The 25365-nt window shown below is 33.3% G+C and overlaps 1 protein-coding gene across 1 annotated transcript; it reads right to left on the bottom strand.

The window, feature by feature from the left end:
- Window positions 1–2155: 2155 nt before the first annotated feature.
- Window positions 2156–25275, bottom strand: Hmx (H6 family homeobox). The gene is made up of 4 exons (XM_076410837.1): window positions 24794–25275; window positions 11190–11338; window positions 5920–6322; window positions 2156–2802 (listed from the first exon to the last, which is right to left on the bottom strand). The coding sequence occupies exons 1-4, from the start codon at window positions 25273–25275 to the stop codon at window positions 2406–2408; spliced, it is 1431 nt and encodes a 476-aa protein (XP_076266952.1). The 3' UTR covers window positions 2156–2405.
- Between the last annotated feature and the right edge of the window lie 90 nt (window positions 25276–25365).

Raw genomic sequence — 25365 nt, 5'->3', positions numbered from 1 at the left:
TCACATTATTTGAAATATAGTACGGAGCATCAACAATGGCACGCAACACCTTATTTTGGAACCGTTGAATGATGGATATATTAGATTTGCTAGCGGTACCCCATAGTTGAATTCCATATGTCCAAATGGGCTTGAGTATAGACTCATACAGCAATACCTTGTTATCTAATGATAACTTGGATTTGCGCCCAATGAGCCAATACATTTGATATAATTTTAGTCCTAGTTGTTTCCGTTTAGAGAGTATGTGCTTCTTCCAGGTTAGGCGTCGATCTAAATGCATACCAAGATATTTAACATGCTCTGCTTGGGGGAGTTGACGATGATTGATATTTACTGGTGGACATGTTCGTCTACGCAGGGTAAACGTTATATGCGTGGATTTTGATTCATTGGCTTTAATGCGCCATGTCTTCAACCATAATTGTATTTGCGCCAGGTGGGTTTGTAGGTTTATTGATGCTGTGACTGGATCTTCATGGGATGCTAAGATTGCTGTATCGTCTGCATATGTTGCCACAGTAGTTATTTTTGTGGTGGGCAGATCAGCCGTATACAGAAGATACGGTACTGGACCCAGTACACTACCTTGCGGAACTCCTGAATATATTCCCATATTTAATTCGGTATGTTCATCGCCTTGATTTACAATAAAATGTCTGTCAGTGAGATACGATTTCAGTAGCTGATAGTCCGGATGAGGGAGAAGTTTCTTTAGTTTAACCTGCAAGTCCGTATGCCATACTTTGTCAAAAGCCTGAGATATGTCTAGGAAAGCAGCCGAACAATATCTTTTGGCATTTAGGTCAGCGTTTATTTGGTTTACAAGTCTATGCACTTGTTCTATAGTCCCATGCTTATTGCGAAAGCCAAACTGATGTTCTGGAATAATTTTTCTTTTTTCTATTATATAGTTTAGTTTTTTTATGTATAATTTCTCGAAAACTTTCGAGATTATTGGTAATAAACTTATAGGTCGGTAGGAGGTCACATCTTCTGGTATTTTTCCTGGTTTAAGTATCATTAATATTTTAGCTACTTTCCAGATACTAGGGAAGTAATTAATTCGTAGCATAGCATTAAATATATATGTTAATAGTTTTACAGCCTTTTCTGATAGTTCTTTTAAAATTTTGCCAGTAATTAAGTCATAACCAGGAGCTTTTTTAATATTAATCTCGCTCATTATTGTATGTTTAACTTTTTTGACTGTTAATTTCTCGTGCATTTTCCAATTTATGACCACTAAGTAATTTTGATAATTGATGAGTTTACATGAGTACTAGAATTTTCAAAAATTTATTTTAGTTCTTAATATTGCAAGACTGTATGAATTGTATTAACACGACGATTATATAATATGAATAAAAATTACCATTAAGTTTCTTAGTAAACTATTGAAACTAATTAATTGATCAACATCAGATCTTTATTAATTATTTAACAATGTTAGTCTCCCATTTTTCATATCGCTTTCTAGGAGGTCCTTTTTTCGGAGCTGTTTGCTGTATCTTCCATCCCAACAATCTATTTCTCCACAGTTGTCTTTTCATTAGACAGAAATGTCCAAATAATTATAATCTGCGTGCCTGAATGTATTCCTGAATGGATTGTAACATCTTAAACGAATCACATCTTTTCCAATATGCTCAGGGAGTATTAGAAAAATCTCAAGCTTGACGATGTCATACATTAACAGCAACCCAGTCTCGGAGGTATATGGAAGGATTGGAAAGATAAACGTTCGAAAAAGGCGAGTTTTATTCTTGTTTGGAATATTTCCTCTCTTCGGGCACCATCTTAGAGAAGCAAAACCTTCTGCAGCTGGGCCAATTCGGTGGTAGAAGTTATTTTCTGCTACTGTAAAGAGTTCCATTGTTGACAAATATATGTTTTTATTGAACATGAAAATTCTATTCTCCTATTCTTCTATAAGGTGGCATAACAATGAAGAAATAATATATCAAATAATATTCCATGAATATTCTCTTTGTAATGCTATATTAGTTTAAAGATAGAGGAATAGTTAGAGAATTATAAATACGTAGTTGAGTTGAAATTTGAGCGACACATTTTTAGGTTTCGTTTTAATAAAACAGGTGGTTCATTATCGTATAATGTTTATTTCCATTAACAACGATTAGAATTAGCTACACAAATACATTCAAATATATTTCCTAAATTATTTTTTTGGCATATCTGGGTAACTACAGCGACCGGATAGACGCATATTATGTACAACGAAAGCTACAATAAATAAATAAAATACAAAAATATGTACACCAAGCTGTCCTTACGTTACTATTTGCACTTGGGGGCGGGAAGTGGCCGACGGCCATCGACACGCCGACGTCGATATGTGTTGGGCGTTGATGCGGGCGGTCCTGGCCCGGTCACTGTCAATCTCAGACCAGTCCGGACATGGGCGGCCGATTCACCGGACTCGAGGGCAGACTGTGCACGGCCGCCGCCGCCACCGCCGCCTGGTGGTGGTAGTACAACGAGCTGGGATACGAGGAGGTTCCCGAACTGCCGGGAGTCTCCCGGCTCTCCAGCGACGGGTGCAGGGCCAGCGAGTGGTTTTGGTCGAACGGATGTCGGATGGGAGAGTTGGCCGACTCGTGGTAGAGGATTGGGACTCGTACCAACCTTTGAGCAGCGTGTGCCATGTTCGCGGCTTCCAGTTCGGCGGCCAGCTGACGTTTCCACTTGTTCCGTCGATTTTGGAACCATATTTTCACCTGAGTCTCGGTCAGGTGAAGACTGGCGGCGAGACCAGCTCGTTCAGAAGATGAAAGGTACCTGAAACAAAGAACAAATCATTAAATTTTGCTTTAAAACGTTTTATTATTTGTATAGCAGTAAAATTGATCTAAAGATTATAGTCTTAATATTATTATAATTATGTATCACATGCATTTTGATCTACGATTTTCTCAAAATTCACTTATTTATTACTTTCGTTGTCTGTTTTGGAAAAATTTGTAGCCGAAGGCCATCAAACGCTTTTAGAAACGTATGCTGTTCCTCCATCATATGCTAATTGTCGGTTTTAGTATCAATTTAAAAATTCTAATTTTGATGTGAATTACAAAGAACGGCATATAGGACCAAAAAGTTAGATGACCCATCGACACCAAAGCAGAATATTAATGGCTATAACGTCTTGTTGGGCATATGGCGAGATTAGTAGAGTGTAGTATATTATAAGCTGTTGAAACCGGATAAAAATATTACTTCAGATGTCTACCGTCGTTAGTTGAATAAATTGAGTGACGTATTGTTACAAAATGGGCCAGTAACCACGAGAAATGGGCACTAAGTCATCCTTTTGATGAGAACGCTCGACTACACGTTGCAAAAGTCAAACTAACATCGTTATTTCGACACGGTAAAACCATGTTACCAAAAAGGTGATAAAGCATTGCAGAGAGGATGGAGAAAATATATAAATGAACCATTTTTTCTCAACAAATACATTTTTAACATTAGTACAGGATAATAGATATAATGGGAGTATTGTTAGCATTATTTATAACAGTTTGAAAAACATCATATAAGAGTGAAATTAATCAACACTATTTTTTAAATAAACTAACTTTTGAGGTAGATCAACTTTGATTTTGGCTCTAAGAAGTTTAGAGATCAATGTCGTGAATTGAATAAGATCGATGGTTAGTATGTTTTTTGACTAACATATTAATTTGGTTTGCCATTAATAATTGGAATCGTATGAAGTCTATAGTTTGTTTGAAGAATAATTTAGCAATAATGGGCAAGAATAATAGGGCAATGCTTTTAAATGCTCGAAGAAGCGTTTCTTGTATTTAGACTATTAAATTCAGTGAATAGGTAAAAGACGCTTCGAAAATTAACTTAAATACAAGAAAAAGTAAACTGGCAAGACAAGACAGCCTTCGTTTAATTCTTATTTTGTATTTATCTATTTTCCGTTTTTTCTTCTTCCAATATGAATTTTTAGTTTACTTTGCTTCGCATTTGTCTTCACATCCATTTTGAAGACTTAGAAGATTTAGTTTTTATTTAAGATCATTACCAGTTCCACTGCAATAGTGATTGAGGAGACCTTTAATCTTTTTTTAAATTTGCGCTTAAATATATATTAATCTATTTTTAGTGAATATGAGAGCCAATGCTGCTGTCTAATGAAATGTTTGAGATTTAATTTAATTTATTGAAGAAATGTTGAAACATAACAATATAAATCTGAGTTTCTCAGGTTTTTATATATATCAATTTCCTCTTTCACCGAATCATTTAACAGATTGGGTCCACTGCTTAATATGAGCATCAAAATACAAATTCTGACTCTCTGTTAACATCCTTAATTTTAGTGAGACCTATTTTACCGATTGGCAAGAAATCAACGTGGTCCTCAGACCGTGTACTGCCCCGATAAATTGAAATAATTATTTGTGGTAATTTTTATACCCATATAATGAACTTGATAGAATTAAACAAAGGGATGAATATTCCAAATTTAAAGAAATATAGGCAAAGTTATCCTAGAGCCCAAGCCACTATTCTTTATTTATTTCATATTAGTGGTATACCTAAACTGAAGGTAATTATTCACCGGTGATATATGGAATTGGCAGTGGACAAGAACCAAGAAGCATCCATAAAGATATTTCAGGCAGTTGGTGGCAATATAGTAGACTGGGCCAATGAATGGTAAATTCCATTAATTTTTTTCTTATAAACCGACTTATCTATCTAATAAACTTCATCTTATCTTCTGAATCATCAGCTTATTTTACAGCCAATTATTATTTTTATCTGCCATCCAAAATTTCCACTAAATTCCAATTACTCCTCAATTTAACCTCGAATAACCTTATATTTACCGATCGGCCCCAAATACAGATTATGTTTGACGAGTTACTGGCCATCATCACCGGATTTCAACGCTGGATAATGCAACTTAGAATTTCCTCAAATGTAAATATCCTCCCTTACTCTAACTTTTGATTGCTCTGACCATCATTCATTATCTTTATTTCTTGAGCATCCAAAGTATCCCTTCCAACGTAGAATATCAGATGTTAACGGCAGATATAATTAAGCTAGAATAAATTAGTTCATATCAACTTTACCAACAAAAGATCTAAAACAACCCCAATAGTGCCACATATTTTGGAATGACATTGGATGTCAAGTTGAAACAAAAGAAGCTGAAAATAAACTTGAAAATAAAATATAGAGAGTTTTGGAGGAAAATTCAAAGTTTCAATACATAATGAGATTATGATTTATAGTGTATATAACAGTGGCGTTGCACTTCGGACAGAAATAAATGGACAGCAAATCTTTTTAAATTAAGATTAAGTTAAAGGCTGGTCTAGTGCACCATTTATAATATAAAATTAAATTAAAAAATTACAATTAACGATCGAAAGCATCCAAAGTAGTATTTAAATCTGGTCTTCCAATGAAACAGCCGCCTCGATAAGAATTTATGATGTCAGCACGTCACAATGTTGCCAAATAGATACGTTTACTGGATTATAACCTCTAAATTTTTCATTTCATGATTTAAAGAATTTTGCAGACATCAAATACCAACCCAAACCGAATTATATAGGCTGATTTGGTTACAAGTTTCGACACAATAGACAGCATTTCATCCGTTTTTTAGTTAGGGTGCAAGGGGAAGAAAAAATCACCTCCCAGCTTTACATACATACAAATTGCAATTAATAATATATTCGACATCATCAATGAGGCGAATCTGCTGTATTATTGGAATGAAATAGGTTATAATAAAGTTTCATTATAAATCCAGAATTTACTGTTTCCGATTATTTTAATATTTTCAATATAATTTTTTTTATTTGGTCAATACCAATCAATTTCATTAAGCATTTAGCATAACATTTCAGTTAACTTAATAATTACCTTTTCATATCAAATGTTGATTCTAACTGGAAGACCTGAGAACGCGAGAATACCGTCCTCGTTTTCTTCTTCCGCTTGTTGGACAGCGAATTGCCCGGACTCATGCCCGGATTCTGGATTTTCTTATCTTTGTCGTTGTCGTAGTCGCTCTCGTCGTCTTCGATTTCCTCGTCGATCACCATATTATCTTGCTCTCGGTAGGGGCTTTTCGAGCGGCTGAAGCTGGGTTCCAGGTACGCAGGATGGGAAGAAGGTAACCCGGACGCGTTCGGCGACCCGGACGGCGATCGGTGCGTTTCAGACGGCGACGACGGCCTCGAACAACGTCCGTCCGCGTTGGAGGTTGCGGGTTGCGGGTCTCGAGGCGATAGAGGTGGTGAGGGTTCATCATTTGTTGATCCACCTATAACAAAGGTGCTTCTATTAGTATTGTTGTTTTCATTTTAAAATTCACTGAACGCTAATGTTCTATTAATTTCATTTTATAAGTGAAATATATTACTTTTGTTTATTTATGTTTTTTGATTATTTTCTTAAATATTAAGTAAGCTTGTAGCAGGGTGCTAAATAAATTATAATATGATCACTGTGATAATAATGTGATGGATTTAATGTGTATGGCTGTAAGTTGTTAAATCACACTTCATATTTTCATAAACTATAAACAGTTATAAAAGTATTTTATGTCACACGTAAATATACCCGTAACATTTTATAGTATATTTGCTTTTAAAATTATATAATATAATTATATAATATTTTTAAAGATAAATGCTCTTTTATTTGTTAATTCTGTATATAGTGATTTGTATTGCAATTTATTAGTGAATATATATTACATATGGTAAACAGTATAACATTAGCAAATATAATCAGTTTTTAATAAAACTATTATTACTTTCAATTTGTACTTATTTAAGGACTAGCGACCCGCCCCGGCTTCGCACGGGTGCAATGCTGATACTAAATTAAATACACTACAGAAAGAATATGAATGTTGTATATAAAAACATAGCGGCCCGCTCCGACTTTGCACGGGCATAATATATATATATGCCTATGTCACTCAATGAAAACATGATTAAAATCGATCCAGTATTTTTGGTTCATTCATTACTGCCCTTGGCCTGCACGCATTAAATTTGGAGTAAAACAATTCCTCTTCCCCTATACTTACTATGAAGATTTCCTGCTATCTTTGGAATATCTAAATTCATACAATTTTTATTACATTACACATTTTTAAACTCAAATTTTAAATTTGTAATATCTCCGAGAATATTTGTTTAATTTACATGCTGTAAGGAACCATATTGATCTATATTAATTGCACACTGAATTTAAGGTACTTAATTCGATAAGGATTAATGCCGTATTGCTTAAAATAGCTTCGTAAATAAGCCATTTTCTCACGTAAAAAGTAAACAATAAAAATGGTTAATGTGGGTTATCCCTAAAAGATAAACATTTTTTAATAAAACTATTATTACTTTCAATTTGTACTTATTTAAGGACAATACTATGTCTTTCTCTTATTTTCTGTTCATTGTTCATTGTCTTATTTTCTGTTCATCGCGGACTTTTTTGTAGACCTTTTTATGGTGTACAATACTGTAGTACATTAATTTGATCTAACTCGTAGGGTTAGGTAGCGTTTTTGCTAATTGCTAAATAAGCCTAAAAAAATAGGTTAATTTACGACATCACGTTAGAAACCTCTAAAATTAGCAATGTTGCCTTAGTATATTATGCATGTATTATACATATGAACCTTCCTCTTGAATCACTCTATCTATTGAAAAAAACCGCATCAAAATCCGTTGCGTAGTTTTAAAGATTTAAGCGCACATAGGGATATAGGGACAGAAAAGGCGACTTTGTTTTATACTATGTAGTGATAAATAAATGATCATAAGTTGCCATTATTATTAGCAAATTAAATGATGGAAAAATGTAAATACAAGATATGTGAAATTATTTCAAATTTTGGAGAAAAATATCAAAGAAGAAAGCAGGATTACGTATAGGGTATACAAATTTGGAAAAAATAGATATGTTTACAGATAACAATAACAATCTGTAGACACCTGTAGAAAATGTTAGGGAGGTAGAATAATAATGAACAAAATCAAAACGATAATCATAAATATTCAAACTGATGGTGTAAATATAGAACAAGTAAATGTATTTAATTATCTGGGAATAGAAATCGATAGTAGTGGAAGCCAGAAGATGGAAATGAATGCCAGAATTGGAAAAAATATGAATTTATATTTTGCTACAAATAGTAAATTCTTTAATAAAAGAGAACTACTAAGAACAACTGAAATGGAAGTGGTCAAAGAAATTTACATAGCAACGCTAACATACGACTGCGAGATGTGGGTATTGTCAAAGAGAGATAAAAGTTAAACTCTCGGTTGTAACAAAGATGAACAGTGGAGGAACACATAGAAAGATAACTCAGTTGGTGGGAACACTTTCAGGAGGACACAAAACAGGTAAAGAGAATATGGGAACTAGGATGGAGAGCAGAAAAACATGAGAACGGCCTAAGTGAACCTGGCATAAATATATTAGAGAAATACTTCAGGAGAGAGGTACCAAATCTAAAAGAATGAGCAGAGACTGAACATAATTGAAGGAATTTAAACATGGAGAAAACATAAAATTAAGATAACACGCCTAGACCACTATGTGATATAATAAGTTTGTAGTATAAAAAGTATCTTTAGGCTATGTATATAATGGTACAATATAAATGTATTAAAAATTTGCTTATTACACGGTAATTTTTTACTAACTTTTACTGACTAAATAACTGAACAACTGATTGATGGACTGGCATATATAAACATCTGCTACGGTCGCTTAAATTAAGTTCCTGGACTTGTAAATTGCATGCTATTAATGCATTGCAGGATTTGTGATTAATTATATTTTAATAATTAGTTTTGTTACTTTTTTCTCATTATTTTAATTAAATGTGAAGGTCCTATCATTTCTGGCGTTTTAATGAATTACTGATGTTTTTTCCATTTAGACTATAAATTATTCTTTCTACTTTACTAAATAAATGAGATAATCGCCGAGTTACCCTGACGATAATTAAGAAAACGTTTCCGGTCCCAACGGATTTCCGCTATTTTCTTTTTAGCCAGAGTGTTTTTTTCGCTATCTCTCTCTCTCCCTCGAAAAAAAAACCGAGCTGAATAATGCGATTGAGTTTAAGTCGACGAAGAGGAAAAGCGGCTTAGGAACTGCGCATTTTTATTGTTTCGTGCGATTTTCATTTTCGTAGTCGAACGTCGACGGCGTTCAATCCCGCACTTGCGGGGCTTGACGCGATCAGAGACCAAACTACCGTGGCGTGGGGTTTCGGAAACCCGACGTTTAAACGTTATCGTTGACACGACGACGCTAAATTGAGGCGTCGCGATGACAGCGTAATAAATCTGGCAGGAAGCCGGTCAAGTGGACGTTTGTCATTGTGTTTTTCTTTTCTAATTCGTTTTCTTACCTGACGGTTATTTGCTTATATACTAAACTAAAAGCAAATGAGCTGAAATATCGAATAAGACATGTATATCAAAATATAGCAATATCTTGTTTTTTAAAAATAACTTTGATTTGAGTCTGATAAACCAATAAACAATAAAACAAAACCGATTATAGACAGAAAAAACCCAATATATCTACTCACCAGTTTGGGTTTATTAACAAAAATACAATAATTTATCAGGTGCATGGAATAATAGATGTCATTGAAACGACCTATGAAGGTAAAAAGATGTATTCAGCTATAAATTTAGATGTAACAGCCTTCGTGCAAAGTCTTCGAAATGTTCTTGTTGTTAAGCTACATAAATTGTTACTTAAACAACACACTGAACTATTGAAGCCTTACATTACAGCCAGAATATTTATAGTTAAACAAGAGAAAGCCTACTCTACATTAAAGGAAGCTAAAACAGGTGTATAACAAGGAATTGTATTCGGGCCAATTCTTTATCTACTCTACAGAAGTGATATATCACAACAGGAAAATATCATGATGTCTACATGTGCTGATGACACTGACACTGATTGACAATCTTGCTGTCGCCCACAATAGCGCAGAAGCCTCACGAAAATTACAACAGAGAGATTACACAAGTGACAATATAAATAATTTGACCTAAACCGGAAAAATTTAAATTAACGAAAGTAAATCTATGCATGTTATGCATAGTTCACATATAATCAGACCACGCAAGCACCAATAATAATAAATAATACTTTCATCCCATATAGCAACAACTCTAATTATCTTGGAATGAATCTTGATGCAAAACCGTGCTGGAAGGAACTTATAAAAAAGAAAAGGAAACAACCGGAGTTAGAATATAGGAAAATGTATTCGTTAATTGGAAGAAAATCACCATTATCAGTACGTAATCAATTGCTATTATACAAGCAAGTATTGAAACCTCTATGGACATACTGAATGCAATTATGGAAGAAGTTTTCTAGAACAAAGTCCTGAGAAGTATTGTATGAGCACCCAGATACTACAGGACTTATTACTTATACCCAGACTATCAGAGAGCGACTGTCGTTTAGGAAACCAAGATAATCGCAAGGATACATGAGAATGTTGATATCCAAGTATTAGAATTCTTGAATAATATCAGAACACGACAGAGACTAAAATGAAACAAACCATTTGATCTTATATAGTGTAGTGTAATGAGGTGCATTTGATAGAAAAACAGTAGTATTAATACATGGACATTATTACATTAATTGTAGATTAGTCAACAACGACCAGTAACAATGTAATAAACAAATTTAAAAAGTTGTTTTCGTTTATCAAGGATATTCTTCGTCCAAGTTAGACGACGGTTTAGATGCACGATAATATATTCAGCATTTTCTGTCTGGGTGAGTTGGTAATTATTAATAAACACTGGTGGACATTTTCTTCTGGGCAAAATAAATATTACATGGATAGATTTTGTTTCATTGACTTATTAATGTCTAGGAAATTGAGTTGACTTACCTAAGTCAATTAAAGTCGAACGCTAACTTTTCAACTGTGTGTGAAATTTGTTAAAATATGTTTGGAGTTTCCTTCATATTATCGTTGGGTCCGAGATGCTAACGTTGGCGTGTCATGTGTGTATTTTGCCGCAGTAATGATTTTTGTGTGTGGCAGTCGCGATGTCAGCGAAATAAATCTGACAGGAAGCCGGTCAAGTGGATGAGTCTCGTCTAATTCGTTTCCTTACCTGTCGGGCTCAGTTTCTCGGCGGTTATTTGGGAGGGAAGGCGACCCCAGTACCACGGGAGGGTGCGGGGGTCGGCGGCGGTGCCACACAGGGCGGCGTAACGATTACTGGCGGCGGCCAACGCTCCAAAGTGCGACATGATTCCCAGCCTGAAACGATATAATTACGGTTAATTGGGAATTGTTATCAATAACTAATTACTATAGCGATAATTATCGCCAGAAAGCCGTTAATAAATTAATCGGGCGTTTAATTAAAGTATATTATATATTCTAACATAATTCGTCACTATTCACGAAATAATTTTGTTCGTATCAAATAAAATTAAATTTATTGCTTTTATCTCACGCGAGTGTCTCTATGTTCATGAATTTATTGATGTGTAAAGTACTAATTTTGAACGTGGGTGATATAGATTTAAATTACTTCTAATTCTTAGACACAAATCAAAAGAAATATTAATTAGAAACAGAAATAGTTTTATAATAAACGTTATTTTACAATATTATTATTTAGGCTTATTCTTATTACCTTTAGCGGTTCAATAATCTGCTCAATGTGCAGTAAGTATTTCACGTGATAGTAGTGGATTACTTAACTAAGTTTTATCATCTTTACTTTTATCCAGAACAAAGTCCTGAGAAGTAGTGTAGGTGTATTGAGATACTTCAGGACTGATTACTTACGTGGAGACCTTCAGATGCCGACGGTCACCCAGGAAATGAAGATAATTACAAGGAGAAATGATGACAGACTGAAGTAATATTTGATAACACCATAACAGGACATAGACTCAAAAGAATCAAATCACTTGATCTTGTGTAGTGTAGTATAGTGAGGTGCACTTAATAGAAAAATAGTAGTGTAAATACATATATATCAATTAATGTTAGTCATAAATATCAGAGACTAAGAGACGGTCTATGGGATCTCCTAGATATATACCTAGATTAATTAAAAAATAATATATTAATATAAATAATAATATAAAGGCAAATTTTAGGTTAGTTAGAAATAGTATATGTATAAGTTTTAAAGTTTCGTGTTTATTACCAAATACAAATTGATGTTCAGATTCATAAAATTCCTATTTTCAATTTCAAAGCCTTTTGTTGTATAGTTTAACAAAAAGATTTGAGATGGTAACAAAAATGGTTTATTTGAAGGTAACCAATAGATATTAATTATTCTTATAGTTTTTTGGAAATTAAATAAGCGAGGAAATCATTCAAGAATTTCTTTCTCCTTGTAAAGTACATAAATGCAATGTCTTTCAAAATTAAATAAAATTGGATTCGTACTTAGACCAGATCAACATTGTGAGATGTTCCATCAAAGCATATTACACGTGTAAAGACGATACAATGGACAGTTATGAGAAGGAATTGTTAGTGGATTAAACGTGAAACTCTAGTTGCATTACGTGCTCTAAATACAATCTTAAATTACAAATTAATGTATTCCTATTGTCCTATTGTTGTTCATTCTTTCCATTTCCTACGCGTTGCTCAGCAGCTGTATTTCTTTCACGTTGCTGTGATTTAGTAAATTTTTTTCACGTTTTAAGATGAAATTTTTTATAACTTCGTAGATTTTTGGAGAGCAGTTCTTTGTTGGTTACGATATCATTGATAATACAAGTAAACAGGGCTTTGGATCTGAACAACCAAAAGCTGTTTATAAAGTAAATTGGGGGATTGAATCCAAATTAGCAACCCGTTTATTAAATTGATTCTAGTTTTCAAAATATTCAATAAAATAAATAAAAAAAAACCATTAAAACTATGTTTGACCTTTAACGGGCATTGAATAAATTAAAAACCATAAGTGAAAAATGAATAGGGGTTGAACTGAGTCCTTTGTACTGTTTGGGGTTTGGTCATGTTCATTGCTCGCTGGTAAAGAAGATAAATTTCTTAAGGTATTTTTTTGCACTTGTACATAGACAAATTGGCACCGTCCGTAAGTGGAACTGACTTGAATACTGATGATATTCAAGATATTTATACTGTGCTATTTTCAGTAGACGTTCATCGAACAAAAGTAGCAAACATCTACGTGATTTTTCTGTTTTCCCCATAACGTTGGCACAGAAAAGGAAGTATACTTTTTCACCAAGCGATATTTGTGTACAGCTTTGTTCTGCAAGCGTTACAAAATAATTTCGGTACGCATGGCTTGTCAGAGTTACAGCAAAACCAAAATATTGCAGATACGCAATAAGTGCATTTACAAAAAAAGCTTACAACATCTACAAACTTAACAAAAACAGCTTGAATCCATTTGAATTGTTATCTCTGCATTTTCACACGTTCCGAAGCACAACCACAGCACAAAAACAAGTTCAAGTTCTTCTAAATGATATTTAATGCAACGTTGCTAGCTAACAGTCGTTATATAGTGTTGCCATCGTGAGTAAATTCAACAACAATCACCAATCTTGACAATGATCTGAGTTCTGATTTAATTGAAAATCTCAGTTCAGGGCATCAAATAATGTTAAGATTCATTTGCTCATTGCATTAGTTTTATTAGCGTTGTGTAGTCGGTTTCATAAGTCCAAATATGCTTCATTATTAACGGTAAATTGTTTGTTTATGTGGAAAGAAGCACTGTCTACAATAACACCTTTGGTTTGGAAAAGCTCCGTCAGTCACGCAGAAGAAGAACTTGACAAATGGTGGAATTGTTATCAAGTGTTGGATAAACTGGAAATTAACACTTTAGTTATTGACTTGAATAGTGACTCGGAAAGTGACAGTGACTTAATGAAATTTTTGTATCTGTGATTACGATGAAATTTTACTAAGGTAGGGTGAAGAAAGTGTAAACAACTAAGGATGAGTATATAATTAATATACGATAATTATAGAAAATTGTGTTGTAGAGTGTGAAAGATGTGTAATTGTTTAAAATATACATGATAATTGGGTTCTAATATATCAGGAGAGAATGCATACTGTCTTGCTCATATGGCAAATACATTATGGAGAATACAGTAATTAAGTCTAACTTTGTGAAGAAAAATATATAGAAAACAAACTAAGGAGAAATATATAGAAATTAAAAATGTTACTAGTACGCTACCTTATAGGTGGCGTGGAAAAGAGTACAATATAAATGTAACAAGACACAATTACAAAACACTGTATAATTAATTGTAGTTTCGATAATATATACTTCGATAATATATACATTAGAAACAATGTTAAAACAAATTATATTCGATAGCATTATTATTTTATTTCTATTAGAATTTTGATGACGTGAATTCACCGTTTTATTGGATAGATTATGCATGGCAAGTGTATACCAATTAATTATTACCAAAAATGAGATAGTTATTTCGCAACGGGTACATTTTTTGAGTTATTGAACGCAATAAAAAAAATATCATTTATTAGTGATTGAAATAATATGGTCTTTGCAAAAAAACGAAATTACTTTCTCCCCAACTCAATAATTTGTCAGGAGATCTTGGAAATTATAATTAATTGGCTTTTTGTCGATATTTCAGTCAGCGTCTTCAACTTCCTCCGGGAGGCGAATTTTGCCGCTCGAACGATACATAGAAGCACTTAAGCAAGACTGCCTCTAAGCCTCTTAGGGGATCTGGCGGAAGTTTGAAGTCGCTTCCGTTCAAGAAGTTATTCGCTCTTTCGAAACTCGATGCAAATTTAATGGGACGGCCTGCGTAAAAATATCGATCGGTCCCGCGGTGTGGAGGTGGGGGGTCGAGCGCCGCCGTTACGACGGTGGAAGCGACGCGCCGAGATCGCAAGAACGGAACGATGGCATCTCGGAAGTATGGATAAGACGATCGGCCGCCGCTGCCAGTTCAATTACCACCTCACCCTCGATCGAGCCCTAACCAGATTTCCCGATTTGCTAGGAGCGCACCCCCAATCAAAGGGGGAGGCCCGACGCCCGACCCGCCGCTAATTCTTGTCGCCGACGGCGTTCCGAGCCCCTCCCGCTTTTTTCCCAGCTATTTGTTTTTGTTTTGGTACTTAGGGAGTGAAGGAGAAACTCCGATTTACGAAATCGTTAAATAAACTTATTTTTCGATTCACGGTTTTTTAACCAATTAATTTTTATTTATTGAAGGTTTTATAATAATAATTAGTTCATTATTTAGTTGCAAATTATTATTGCTACTAGTGACTGGCCTGTAATGGAAATTCGACCCCATTTGTTAAGTTAATCATGTTTCTCTCATAATAGTAAAGGAAATAATTTAAAAATTAAAAATATTTTCATGAATATAGTAATGTTTACATAAAACATGATTAACCATTTTCAATTCTAGAATTTCTAAATGAACGCATTTAGTGTGTGCTAAAGTTTTGTTTCAAAGTTGTTGTTGACAATGTATTAAGTTCAGGGAAAAATGCCAGTTTTTCTTAACTAATGTCTTTCTATATCTTAATTGATGTCTTTCGATATCTAAAAAAAGAGAGTAGCATATCTCTAACAAATCTAATTCAGTGAAGCCATCTTTGAAAGCTGAAGCTAACAGAGCTTTCGAAATGATGATTAGCCTTTTTAGCAAGCCACTTCCCATCGATAGCAAGCTTTGGGGATTGTTCAGTAAGAACGATATTGGCTACCATATGAATTAGGGTCTAGTAAAGGATGGGCCAATATTTTGGTGCATAGTGACGGACAGTATTTCTTTGAATACATATGTAATACATTTTTTGTAATAAAGTTTTTTGAGAATTAAAGACGAGACAAAACCTTTATTTAAAAAATAAACGTATTTGTGGGTATAATAAATAATATGTTTAATTCTGCAATCACTGCTTTTTGGATGATGATGATAAAGCTTCGACACATATGGGAGTCACCAATTTAGAGCAAAGTTTTGATAAAAATTCACTCTGATTATTAGTGTGAATGGAATGGTTGTTTTTGTCGAATTTTATACTCTTGCGGTCACTTACTATGAACAGTCACAATTATGAAAAATCAAAAACATACAACCATGACTGAGCAGAACTTAAACCCGTAGTTTCCATACAAATAAAATAGAATAAAGTTAAGCTCAGCAAGGTGAGCAGAAAAAAGGACGGGACGAACCATAAGATGATAAAAATGAGACAAATTTGGAAACTAAAACATACTGGGGTAAGGAAAGAGAACTGTAGGAAGAATTGGTTTGGATATACTAGCAATAATGAACAGGTTGGCTTGGATATACTAGCAATAACCGAAACAAAAATTAAGGGGTGTGCCTTTTATAAAGTTAGTAACGGCCACACATTTATCTACAGTGAAGCTAATCAAAGCAAGAGCATATTGGCAGTATCAGGCTGCATAATAAAAGTAATAAACCGGAACAAAAGAAAAAATGGACAATGAATTCAGAATTAAGGAAGATTTAGTTCGTAGCCAATATACCCAAATTTTTAAATCAAATGATATTATAGTACCCATTAATGAAAAATTATATAAAACATTTAGGGAAACAATGGAAGTAGCAGGAGGTATAAACCAAACAAATGGAATTGTCTGGTATGACTTAACCAAAGAATAGGTTACAATTATTAATTACGAAATCAATTCAAGTGAAATCTGAGCTGAAATGCTGAAAAGAATGCCAACATTAGAAAGAGACAAAAAGCGGTCAGAAAATTAGTATGTCATAAGAATACGTTAAACTTTTAGCTATATTTTTATAAAATAATTAATAGTGGGAAATGCTTCACCTCAACTTCATATTTAAATTTTGCTTTCTTTAAAGCGATTCAACATGTTAACTATAATGGGTGCTTTCTACACATTTAAGTGCCCAGATCTAACATTTTACTATCTGGCGCTAGAAGATCGTTTGATAAGATATTTTACAAAAATTGAATATTCAACTACTGAAGCTAAAAAAGCTATACATTCTGGGAGATTTTGAGAGTAGTGTGGGGAGACTGGATGTTATATATAATGCAATGATCGGAAAACACAGGGAGACACAGGAAGAGAAGGAGAAATGATGAGTGAAATAGAATGCTTGCTTTTTACACTGAACTTAATACACTTGCAGGATAAATCAAGACCTGAAGATAGCCGATTGTATTCTGTGGAAATCTATATATATATATATATATATATATATATTGAATATATTTCAAATTCTACCTGAATATTTTTTTGAAATTCCACTGGTTCTCTAATCGAATCGATTATTAAACTGGTTATTATTTAACCCGTACCAATTATTGTTTTGTATTATTTTAACGGTCAGAGAGAATTAGCAATAATTTGTCGAGTTATTTCGGCTTCGACGAACCTCATTAAAAATGGATAAACGATCGGCCACCGTTGGCGCAAAATCCGACCGACGATTTAAATAAATAACGATCGGCGACGGCTAAACGCACACCATCACCACCACCACCTCCTCTCCCGGCGGCCGCACGGACCACTCCGCCACCACCCCCGTCCGGCGCTCAAAATAATTTTTAATTTTCGCTTGATTCGATGTTTCGACTTGACTGATCGATTATAAATTGAAACCATTTTACTTCTAAAACGTACACGTAATTAACAGGCGTGCGCGCCGGAAATAGGATATTTCCGGACGGCGGAATACGTGAAATAAATTTCGCCATTTATTATTATGTTTATTTCGTTATAATAGTCGATTATTGTAATATCGAAATGTATAATTAAAAAATACGCGGGAGTTCGAACAAAGTGTTCGTTTACAGGGGAGTTCGAAAAGATTTTCATCTTCGAACCAACAAATAATCACGTTTTTTCCTAATTGAAGTTCATTGATTATATGCTATCATAATGTTGAACAAAAAGCTGAAGAGATCGGACTCAAAGTCGAGCAACTGTACTGGTTAGTCGGAAGATACTCCTAACTTTATTTTATCGTTTATCAGTTAATCATAAAGCTAATTTGAACTTATAGGGAGCAAATATGGGGTTGCGCTAAAACATCAAACCAACTAGTAATACAATACTGCCAGAACAAAGTCCTACGGTTAATTCCCAACGCTTATCGTTACGTAAATTTCATTATAATAGCTGATTATGGTTTTATAGAAATGTATAATTAAAAAATATGCCAACGTTCGAATTAAATCTTCGTTACAATGTGGAAGCAATATAGTTATTGGACAATGCGTAGGAAATCTGAAGATTGAAGCGAACCAAACCACACGGACTTCTTCACGGAGTGCCGAAAAAATATCGATATTTTTGTCCGATATATAGATATGTTTTTGCCCATATTTTTCGATATATTTTTAAAAATGTAATATAAATAATAAAATATATAAACATGCAATACATAATGAATCTGTAATATTAAGTTTTAGGTATTTATATTTTCCGGTTATTAATTTTAAAGATTTGTTAATAATTTTTCAGGCAATTTACGGATCTCATCTCGAATATATCTTTTGAAGTTATCCACCAATCGACCAATTTTTTTTCCCTCAAAGTGAAGCGCTACTCGGACAGATCACGACTCATATGTCGAAACAGGTGGTAATCGGAAGGAGGAAGGTCTGGAGAATATGGCGGGTATGTTAGCACTTCCTATTTAAATGTTTCTAAGTATATTTTCACCCGTTATATGTGGTCTAGCCTTGTCGAATATGCTGACGAATAATTGTATTATGTCTTTGCTCTTATTCCGGTCTTTCTCCGTACAGTGTTTGGATCAAAAATATCAATTGTAGACGATAGCGATCCTCATGGATGATTTCATTAGATTTAAGCATCTCATGGTATACTACACCAAAATGGTCCCACCAAATATAAAGCAATAGCTTGGAGCTATGTATGGCTTTGCCGTCGATCTTGATGCACGACCAGATAGTTCCTATAATATTTTTCGCTTTGGATTATCGAAATGGATCTATTTGTCAGCACCAGCAATAATACGATGCAAAAAATTTTTCTGAGGTTGCCGTTGAAGCAGCATTTCACGCATGCCCAGACGCCTGTCAACATTTCAATGTCTTTTGCCTTCAATTCATACGGCACAAAATATCCAAGCTCTTGTAATATTACCGTGTCATTCTCAACAATTCTGCAAATTCTTCTTGCGTTTTACATGAACCTTCATCGAGTCACGCCTTCAAATCTTTATCTTCAAAACTGTTTTCGTTCTCCAGAACGCTCTTTGATTTCGAGGTCAAAGTCACCACTTTTAAAACGTCGAAATCAGTATTCACATATTGGAGTCGATGGAGCATGATTGCCGTAAGCTTCGCACAAACGCGATTTACTTAATACAAATTCGGATATCTTCAACGTACTGGTTTTATGGAAAATTGTGTACCGAACTAAACATTAGCTATAAAACGGTTTACAACTATTAAGACAATGCCGGATACAACAAGAAGCTCGATACTTGGGCTCCATATGAATTAATACTAAAAAATTTACTGGGCTGCGTTTCCATCCGTTAATCATTGCTGGATTGGAATAATGGAGCCATTTTTCAAATAAATGATTGCGGATGTCATTACTTAAGAGTTCTAAATTTGTGTAACTAAAATTTACTTTGACAAAAAAAAACACGATTAAAAAACAAAAATTCTTTTTCCACTTATAATGTATTGAATTAATTAATTTTCTAGTTTGATTGAAATATCACGACAAAATTATGAAACACTTTTTACAAACAATATAACAAATATGTAAGTTTTTTCATATAATCGGTTTGTGATGCTTTTGTCGATAGACGGCATCAACTACAAATAACTCGGCAATCAGATTACAGCAACGGCTCTAGGCACTTTATTAAAACTGCAGAAGGGTTAATTTGTCTATCATATTACTATAAACAATGAAATTGGTACAATTGTTAAAATATTGAGTGCGTGAGTAAATGAAGAAATTTCTCTAAAACCTGGCCTATCTTTTACAATGTTATTACAACAAAACCAAGAGAGCTCCACAAGTCCCTGGACAAATATATGCATTATACGGTGAAGTTGCTTTAAAAAAATCTACTACGCGGAAATGGTTTACTTTTTTATTTTGTCTTACCTCGAATTAACAAAAAACTTATAAAATTCTTGAAAAAGTAAAATAATGATATTAGTAAGATCGATACCGGATGAAGTCATTGATAATAAAATTGTTTTGATATATTTACTCATAGCTAGATGACTTTTTGATGGCACACAACTCGTGAACTAAATAATGGTAAGTAATCACAAGTGTCTATGAATAAAGGGTAGAATATTTAATCGAACGACTGTTTATAATGCAATCTCGGAAAGAAACATATAGAGTATATCTTAATCGTCGCGTCTGAACAACCAAACTTGCAGATTTGAGACTGTAAAAGTGTGAAAGTCACTTAGCTATGCAGAAAAATTGGCAAAATAAAATAAGGTATTGGTGATTTTGTGCCTGCATCACATATTTTTTTATTCTTCATATATTTTTCTCTTTTATTGTAGCTTTCAACTGTTATTTTCGGTGAATTTTTGAGAAGTGAATGACATTGTTTTTAGAAGCACGTGGTTTTTGATAGGCTAAGGGAGATGAATTTGACATAAAAGAGGCAAAACAATTACAGAATATTCAAAAGTAACAGAAGTTTTTTTCATTAAATATTATTGCTTTTATAGTTTTCGTACTCATATCTTATTTAGTTACTGCATCAGTTGAATCAATCTCCTAGATAAAATAACATCTAAAAGTATTCATCTAAAATATGGTGGTAAGTATGCTCCTTTTTTATTGAAAGTATGTTCAGAGAAGTATTTTTATTATGTTTCCTCAATTGATTAATTTTATAGGTGAACGTATTGGCATTAATGTTTTTTAGCAGAGCCAGTAGATCAATAGATCATTTACTATATTGTCTGATAGTAAGTTGAAACTACTTACTACTAATCTATATAAAGAATTTATTTTATTCAATATTTGTAGAGTTATAGTTGTTACATGACCATACCGTAGACTATACGACAATAATGATCATCAAACATCGTTATCGATTTGTGTTAATTTTAAAATGAATAGATGCCCGACTAGAAGAAAAACAAATGAATATATTTTAATTATTTAGATGGAACACGAATTAAAATAATTAGTAAAATAACGTAACATAATTTTGTTATAGCTTTTATTTTTAAACTAATTTATTAAAGCTTAATAATACACTCGAATAATATGTTACAATTTTACCGGAACTACATATTCATTTTAGAACTTAATCTCATTATACCACCAGTACCACAATCAACAGAAAACATCATAAAATTAAAATTAGGAGAATTGGATTTTTATATGGAGGGCTTTTTAACTCAATCGTCGATACTATAGTTGGAGTATTTAATAATCAATTTACGCAATAATGGCTTGCGCACGAACTCGTACGTAATATTTTTTAACTGAAATGGCGTTTAATTTAACAAAATAAGAACTTCCATGATTATTGGGCGTAGGTTGCTTTGCTTTTAATTTACATAAAAGTTTATATAAAGCCACCACCATAGGGCATGCATGTTATAGTGATTTTAGTGAAAAATTCATGATGTAAACCAAATTGATTTATATATCACTACATAGTATAAAACAAAGTCGCCTTTTCTGTCCCTATATCCCTATGTGCGCTTAAATCTTTAAAACTACTACTACTACTTTAAAACTACGCAACGGATTTTGATGCGGTTTTTTTTCAATAGATAGAGTGATTCAAGAGGAAGGTTTATATGTATAACACATGCATACTATACTAAGGCAACATTGCTAATTTTAGAGGTTTCTAACGTGATGTCGTAAATTAACCTATTTTTTTAGGCTTATTTAGCAATTAGCAAAAACGCTGCCTAACCCTACGAGTTAGATCAAATTAATGTACTACAGTATTGTACACCATAAAAAGGTCTACAAAAAAGTCTGCGATGGTATATGTTTATCTTTTAGGGATAACCCACATTAACCATTTTTATTGTTTACTTTTTACGTGAGAAAATGGCTTATTTACGAAGCTATTTTAAGCAATACGGCATTAATCCTTATCGAATTAAGTACCTTAAATACAGTGTGCAATTAATATAGATCAATATGTTTCCTTACAGCATGTAAATTAAACAAATATTTTCGGAGATATTACAAATTTAAAATTTGCGTTTAAACATGTGTAATGTAATAAAAATTGTATGAATTTAGATATTCCAAAGATGGCAGGAAATCTTCATAGTAAGTATAGGGGAAGAGGAATTGTTTTACTCCAAATTTAATGCGTGCAGGCCAAGGGCAGTAATGAATGAACCAAAAATACTGGATCGATTTTAATCATGTTTTCATTGAGTGACATAGGCATATATATTTTATGCCCATGCAAAGTCGGAGCGGGCCGCTATGTTTTTATATACAACGTTCATATTTTTTCTGTAGTGTATTTAATTTAGTATCAGCATTGCACCCGTGCGAAGCCGGGGCGGGTCGCTAGTATTAGATATTTATTAATATACTAAATAATGTTTAATAGGAAATAAAAAATTAAAGCTTATAAAACTTTTACGTATTATATCGAGATAATAAAGTAGTTTTTTAATTTTGTAATAAATAAATTTAATATATTTTTGGAGGTTTCATGTCCTGTCATGATATCAAAATGTATTTGTTTAAATTATCTATTAATGCTTGAGTATATATAATATTGAATAATAGTGAAACAGTCCACGTTTCATGATTATAGACAAATACAGTGAGGTTTTTGACACAAAAAAAAGCGGTCATGGCCAACCATGTTGAAGAAACTTTTTTGTTCAGTAATTCGATCACAATAAATTAGTCATATTGCTAATAACAATGGACAAAATACTAATTAAATGGAACTATAGATTTATGTCAAGTCAAACGAACAAACACGGTATTATTGCCGATTTATAAATGGTGAAATGGTTTAAATTAACTCCATATTCTATATGAAACTCTCCGTATTACCGTCACTAATTAGTTGCACGATGTAATAATGCGAATAAATTTGCTCCATTGGAATAGGAGCGGAATTGCTACAGGCGTTTGGGAAGATAACCGACGAGTGCTCTTATATCCATTGAAATGTATTCTGGAATCATCGGAAAACAAGGGAACAATGTAGTTAATGAATAAGAGTTTTCTCGATTCAAATATTTTTGTATATATATGTTTTAAATAAACAACTAAAAATAGATTAATCTTTATCTAACATATTTATTTTGATTAAGTTGCAGAATCTGTTAAAACATAATTGTTTTATTTAACAAAATTCTGTTAATTATTTTTATAATTGTTCGATATTTTATTATTAGTGGTATTGTCATATTGACTTAATATATTTTCATTGTCTATTGATTTTTTTAATTTTTAACAATTTTTTGAAAATATTTTTAATTCTTATCTTAAATGACATTAATTGTTATAATCCTTTTTTTCATTAGGAGCCTTGTTTCTTTTTTCGTCGAGTTTTCACTTTTTCTCTATTAAAACAGATATTTTGATATCATAAATATTAATATCGGTATTGTTGTTACTAGAAAAGGCTCTTACTTAAATATTAATTTGTTGTTATAAATAATTAAACCCGATAAGTTTAGTATTAATAATAATACGATTTTATTTAAGTAACAGAACATATTCATTCTCCTTTGTTCAACATTTTGTCATTGGCCATTGAACATTACAAAAGCAGAAGAATAAGAAGAAAGGTTAGACTTCTATAAGAAAACAGTTATAAAGAGATTTTTTAATATCATAAAACATTACAAAATCAGAAAAACAATTAAGCATTCGGTTTTGTTTAATAAACAATTATTAAAAAACAATAATAAACAATTATGAAAGTTTTGTATTAATTATCATGCGATTTTATGCAAATAACGGAATATTTTTCCTTGTTCTGCATTTTGTGATAAGCCATTTAACATTATGAGACGAGAAAAAGAAGAAGGAAAATTGTACTTGCGTAAGCAAACAGTTGTAGAAGAGATATTTTGGTATCATTGAACACAACAAGATGTGAAAAACTATAGAAGACGCGGGCATTAGATTTTATGCAAAAACAATTGTGGTGGAGGTTTTTTAAGATATTAGTTTGCTATTAGAAATAATAAAACTAGAAGTTTTGTATTAACATTCATAAGATTTTGTTTAGGTAATAGGACATATTAATTTTTCCTTGTTCACCAGTTTGTGATTGGCCATTGAACATTACGAAAAGAAGGAATGTAGGACATGCGTAAGGAAACTGTTGTAAAAGATATGTTTTGATTTTATTGGACACTACAAGATGTGAAAAACAAAACAAAAATGCAGGCATTAGATGTTGGGCAAGAACATTTATGGTAGAGATTTTAAAACATATTAATATGGGATTATAAATAATAAAACTCGAATTTAACTATTGAACATTACGAGATTAGAAAGGATTAAGAAAACAGTTGCAAAGGAGATATTTTAAAGTACTAATTTGCTGTTATAAATAATAAAATTGTAATTTTGTATTTTGATTCTATATAATATGTTTGGTCCTTGAATATTGCGAGAATAATAATAAATTCTGTTTATATATTATAATTAATATAATAATTAATAAAATAGTTTTTATAGCCTAATATGATAAAAATAAGATGAACTATTACCTGGATAACATTGCATTGTTCGGATTTGTGGGATCCAGCAGACCTTGTCCGGTGGGTGTAGCCAGGAAGTTGTTCTTCCTCGTTGGCGGCTCGTTCCGCGACAAAATGCTGGAGATGGAAAAGTTGGTGGACCCCCCGGTCGTCTTCTGCGTGGCGGTGATCTTGGCCGGTTCCTTCTCGGTCTTGTCGTCCTCATTGCCGAGGCTCCTGATCCCCGGGAAACAAGTAACGCTCCCGCGATGTTCCGCCGCACCGTAACTGCCCCGTTCCGGCGATCCGGATCTGCTGGTGGACTCCGGCGACGACACCACGTTCACTTCGATCTCCCTGGCGGGGGAGGAGGCCATTTCGACGACGTCAACAACCACACCGAGTCCCGTCACAGTCGTCGCGTAACCACGGGCGTCTTTTTCAAGCGTCGTCGGGTCGTTTTCACACGGACCGTCACCGACAAAGTATCCCGGCGAATGCTCGGACCGCATTTGGCTTGAAAATGGGGCGGCGATTCGAAGGACACACCCCGCGATCGACAGCAACACCCCTCGTACTATTTCTTCCTTTAGGGGTTGAAC

This window comes from Rhynchophorus ferrugineus, unplaced genomic scaffold (assembly GCF_030347505.1).
Source record: "Rhynchophorus ferrugineus isolate W39M unplaced genomic scaffold, kcgeb_rfMv2 rfM7, whole genome shotgun sequence".
In the NCBI taxonomy this organism is placed as follows: Eukaryota; Metazoa; Arthropoda; class Insecta; order Coleoptera; family Curculionidae; genus Rhynchophorus; species Rhynchophorus ferrugineus.
This window is presented reverse-complemented; position numbering and strand designations above follow the sequence as displayed.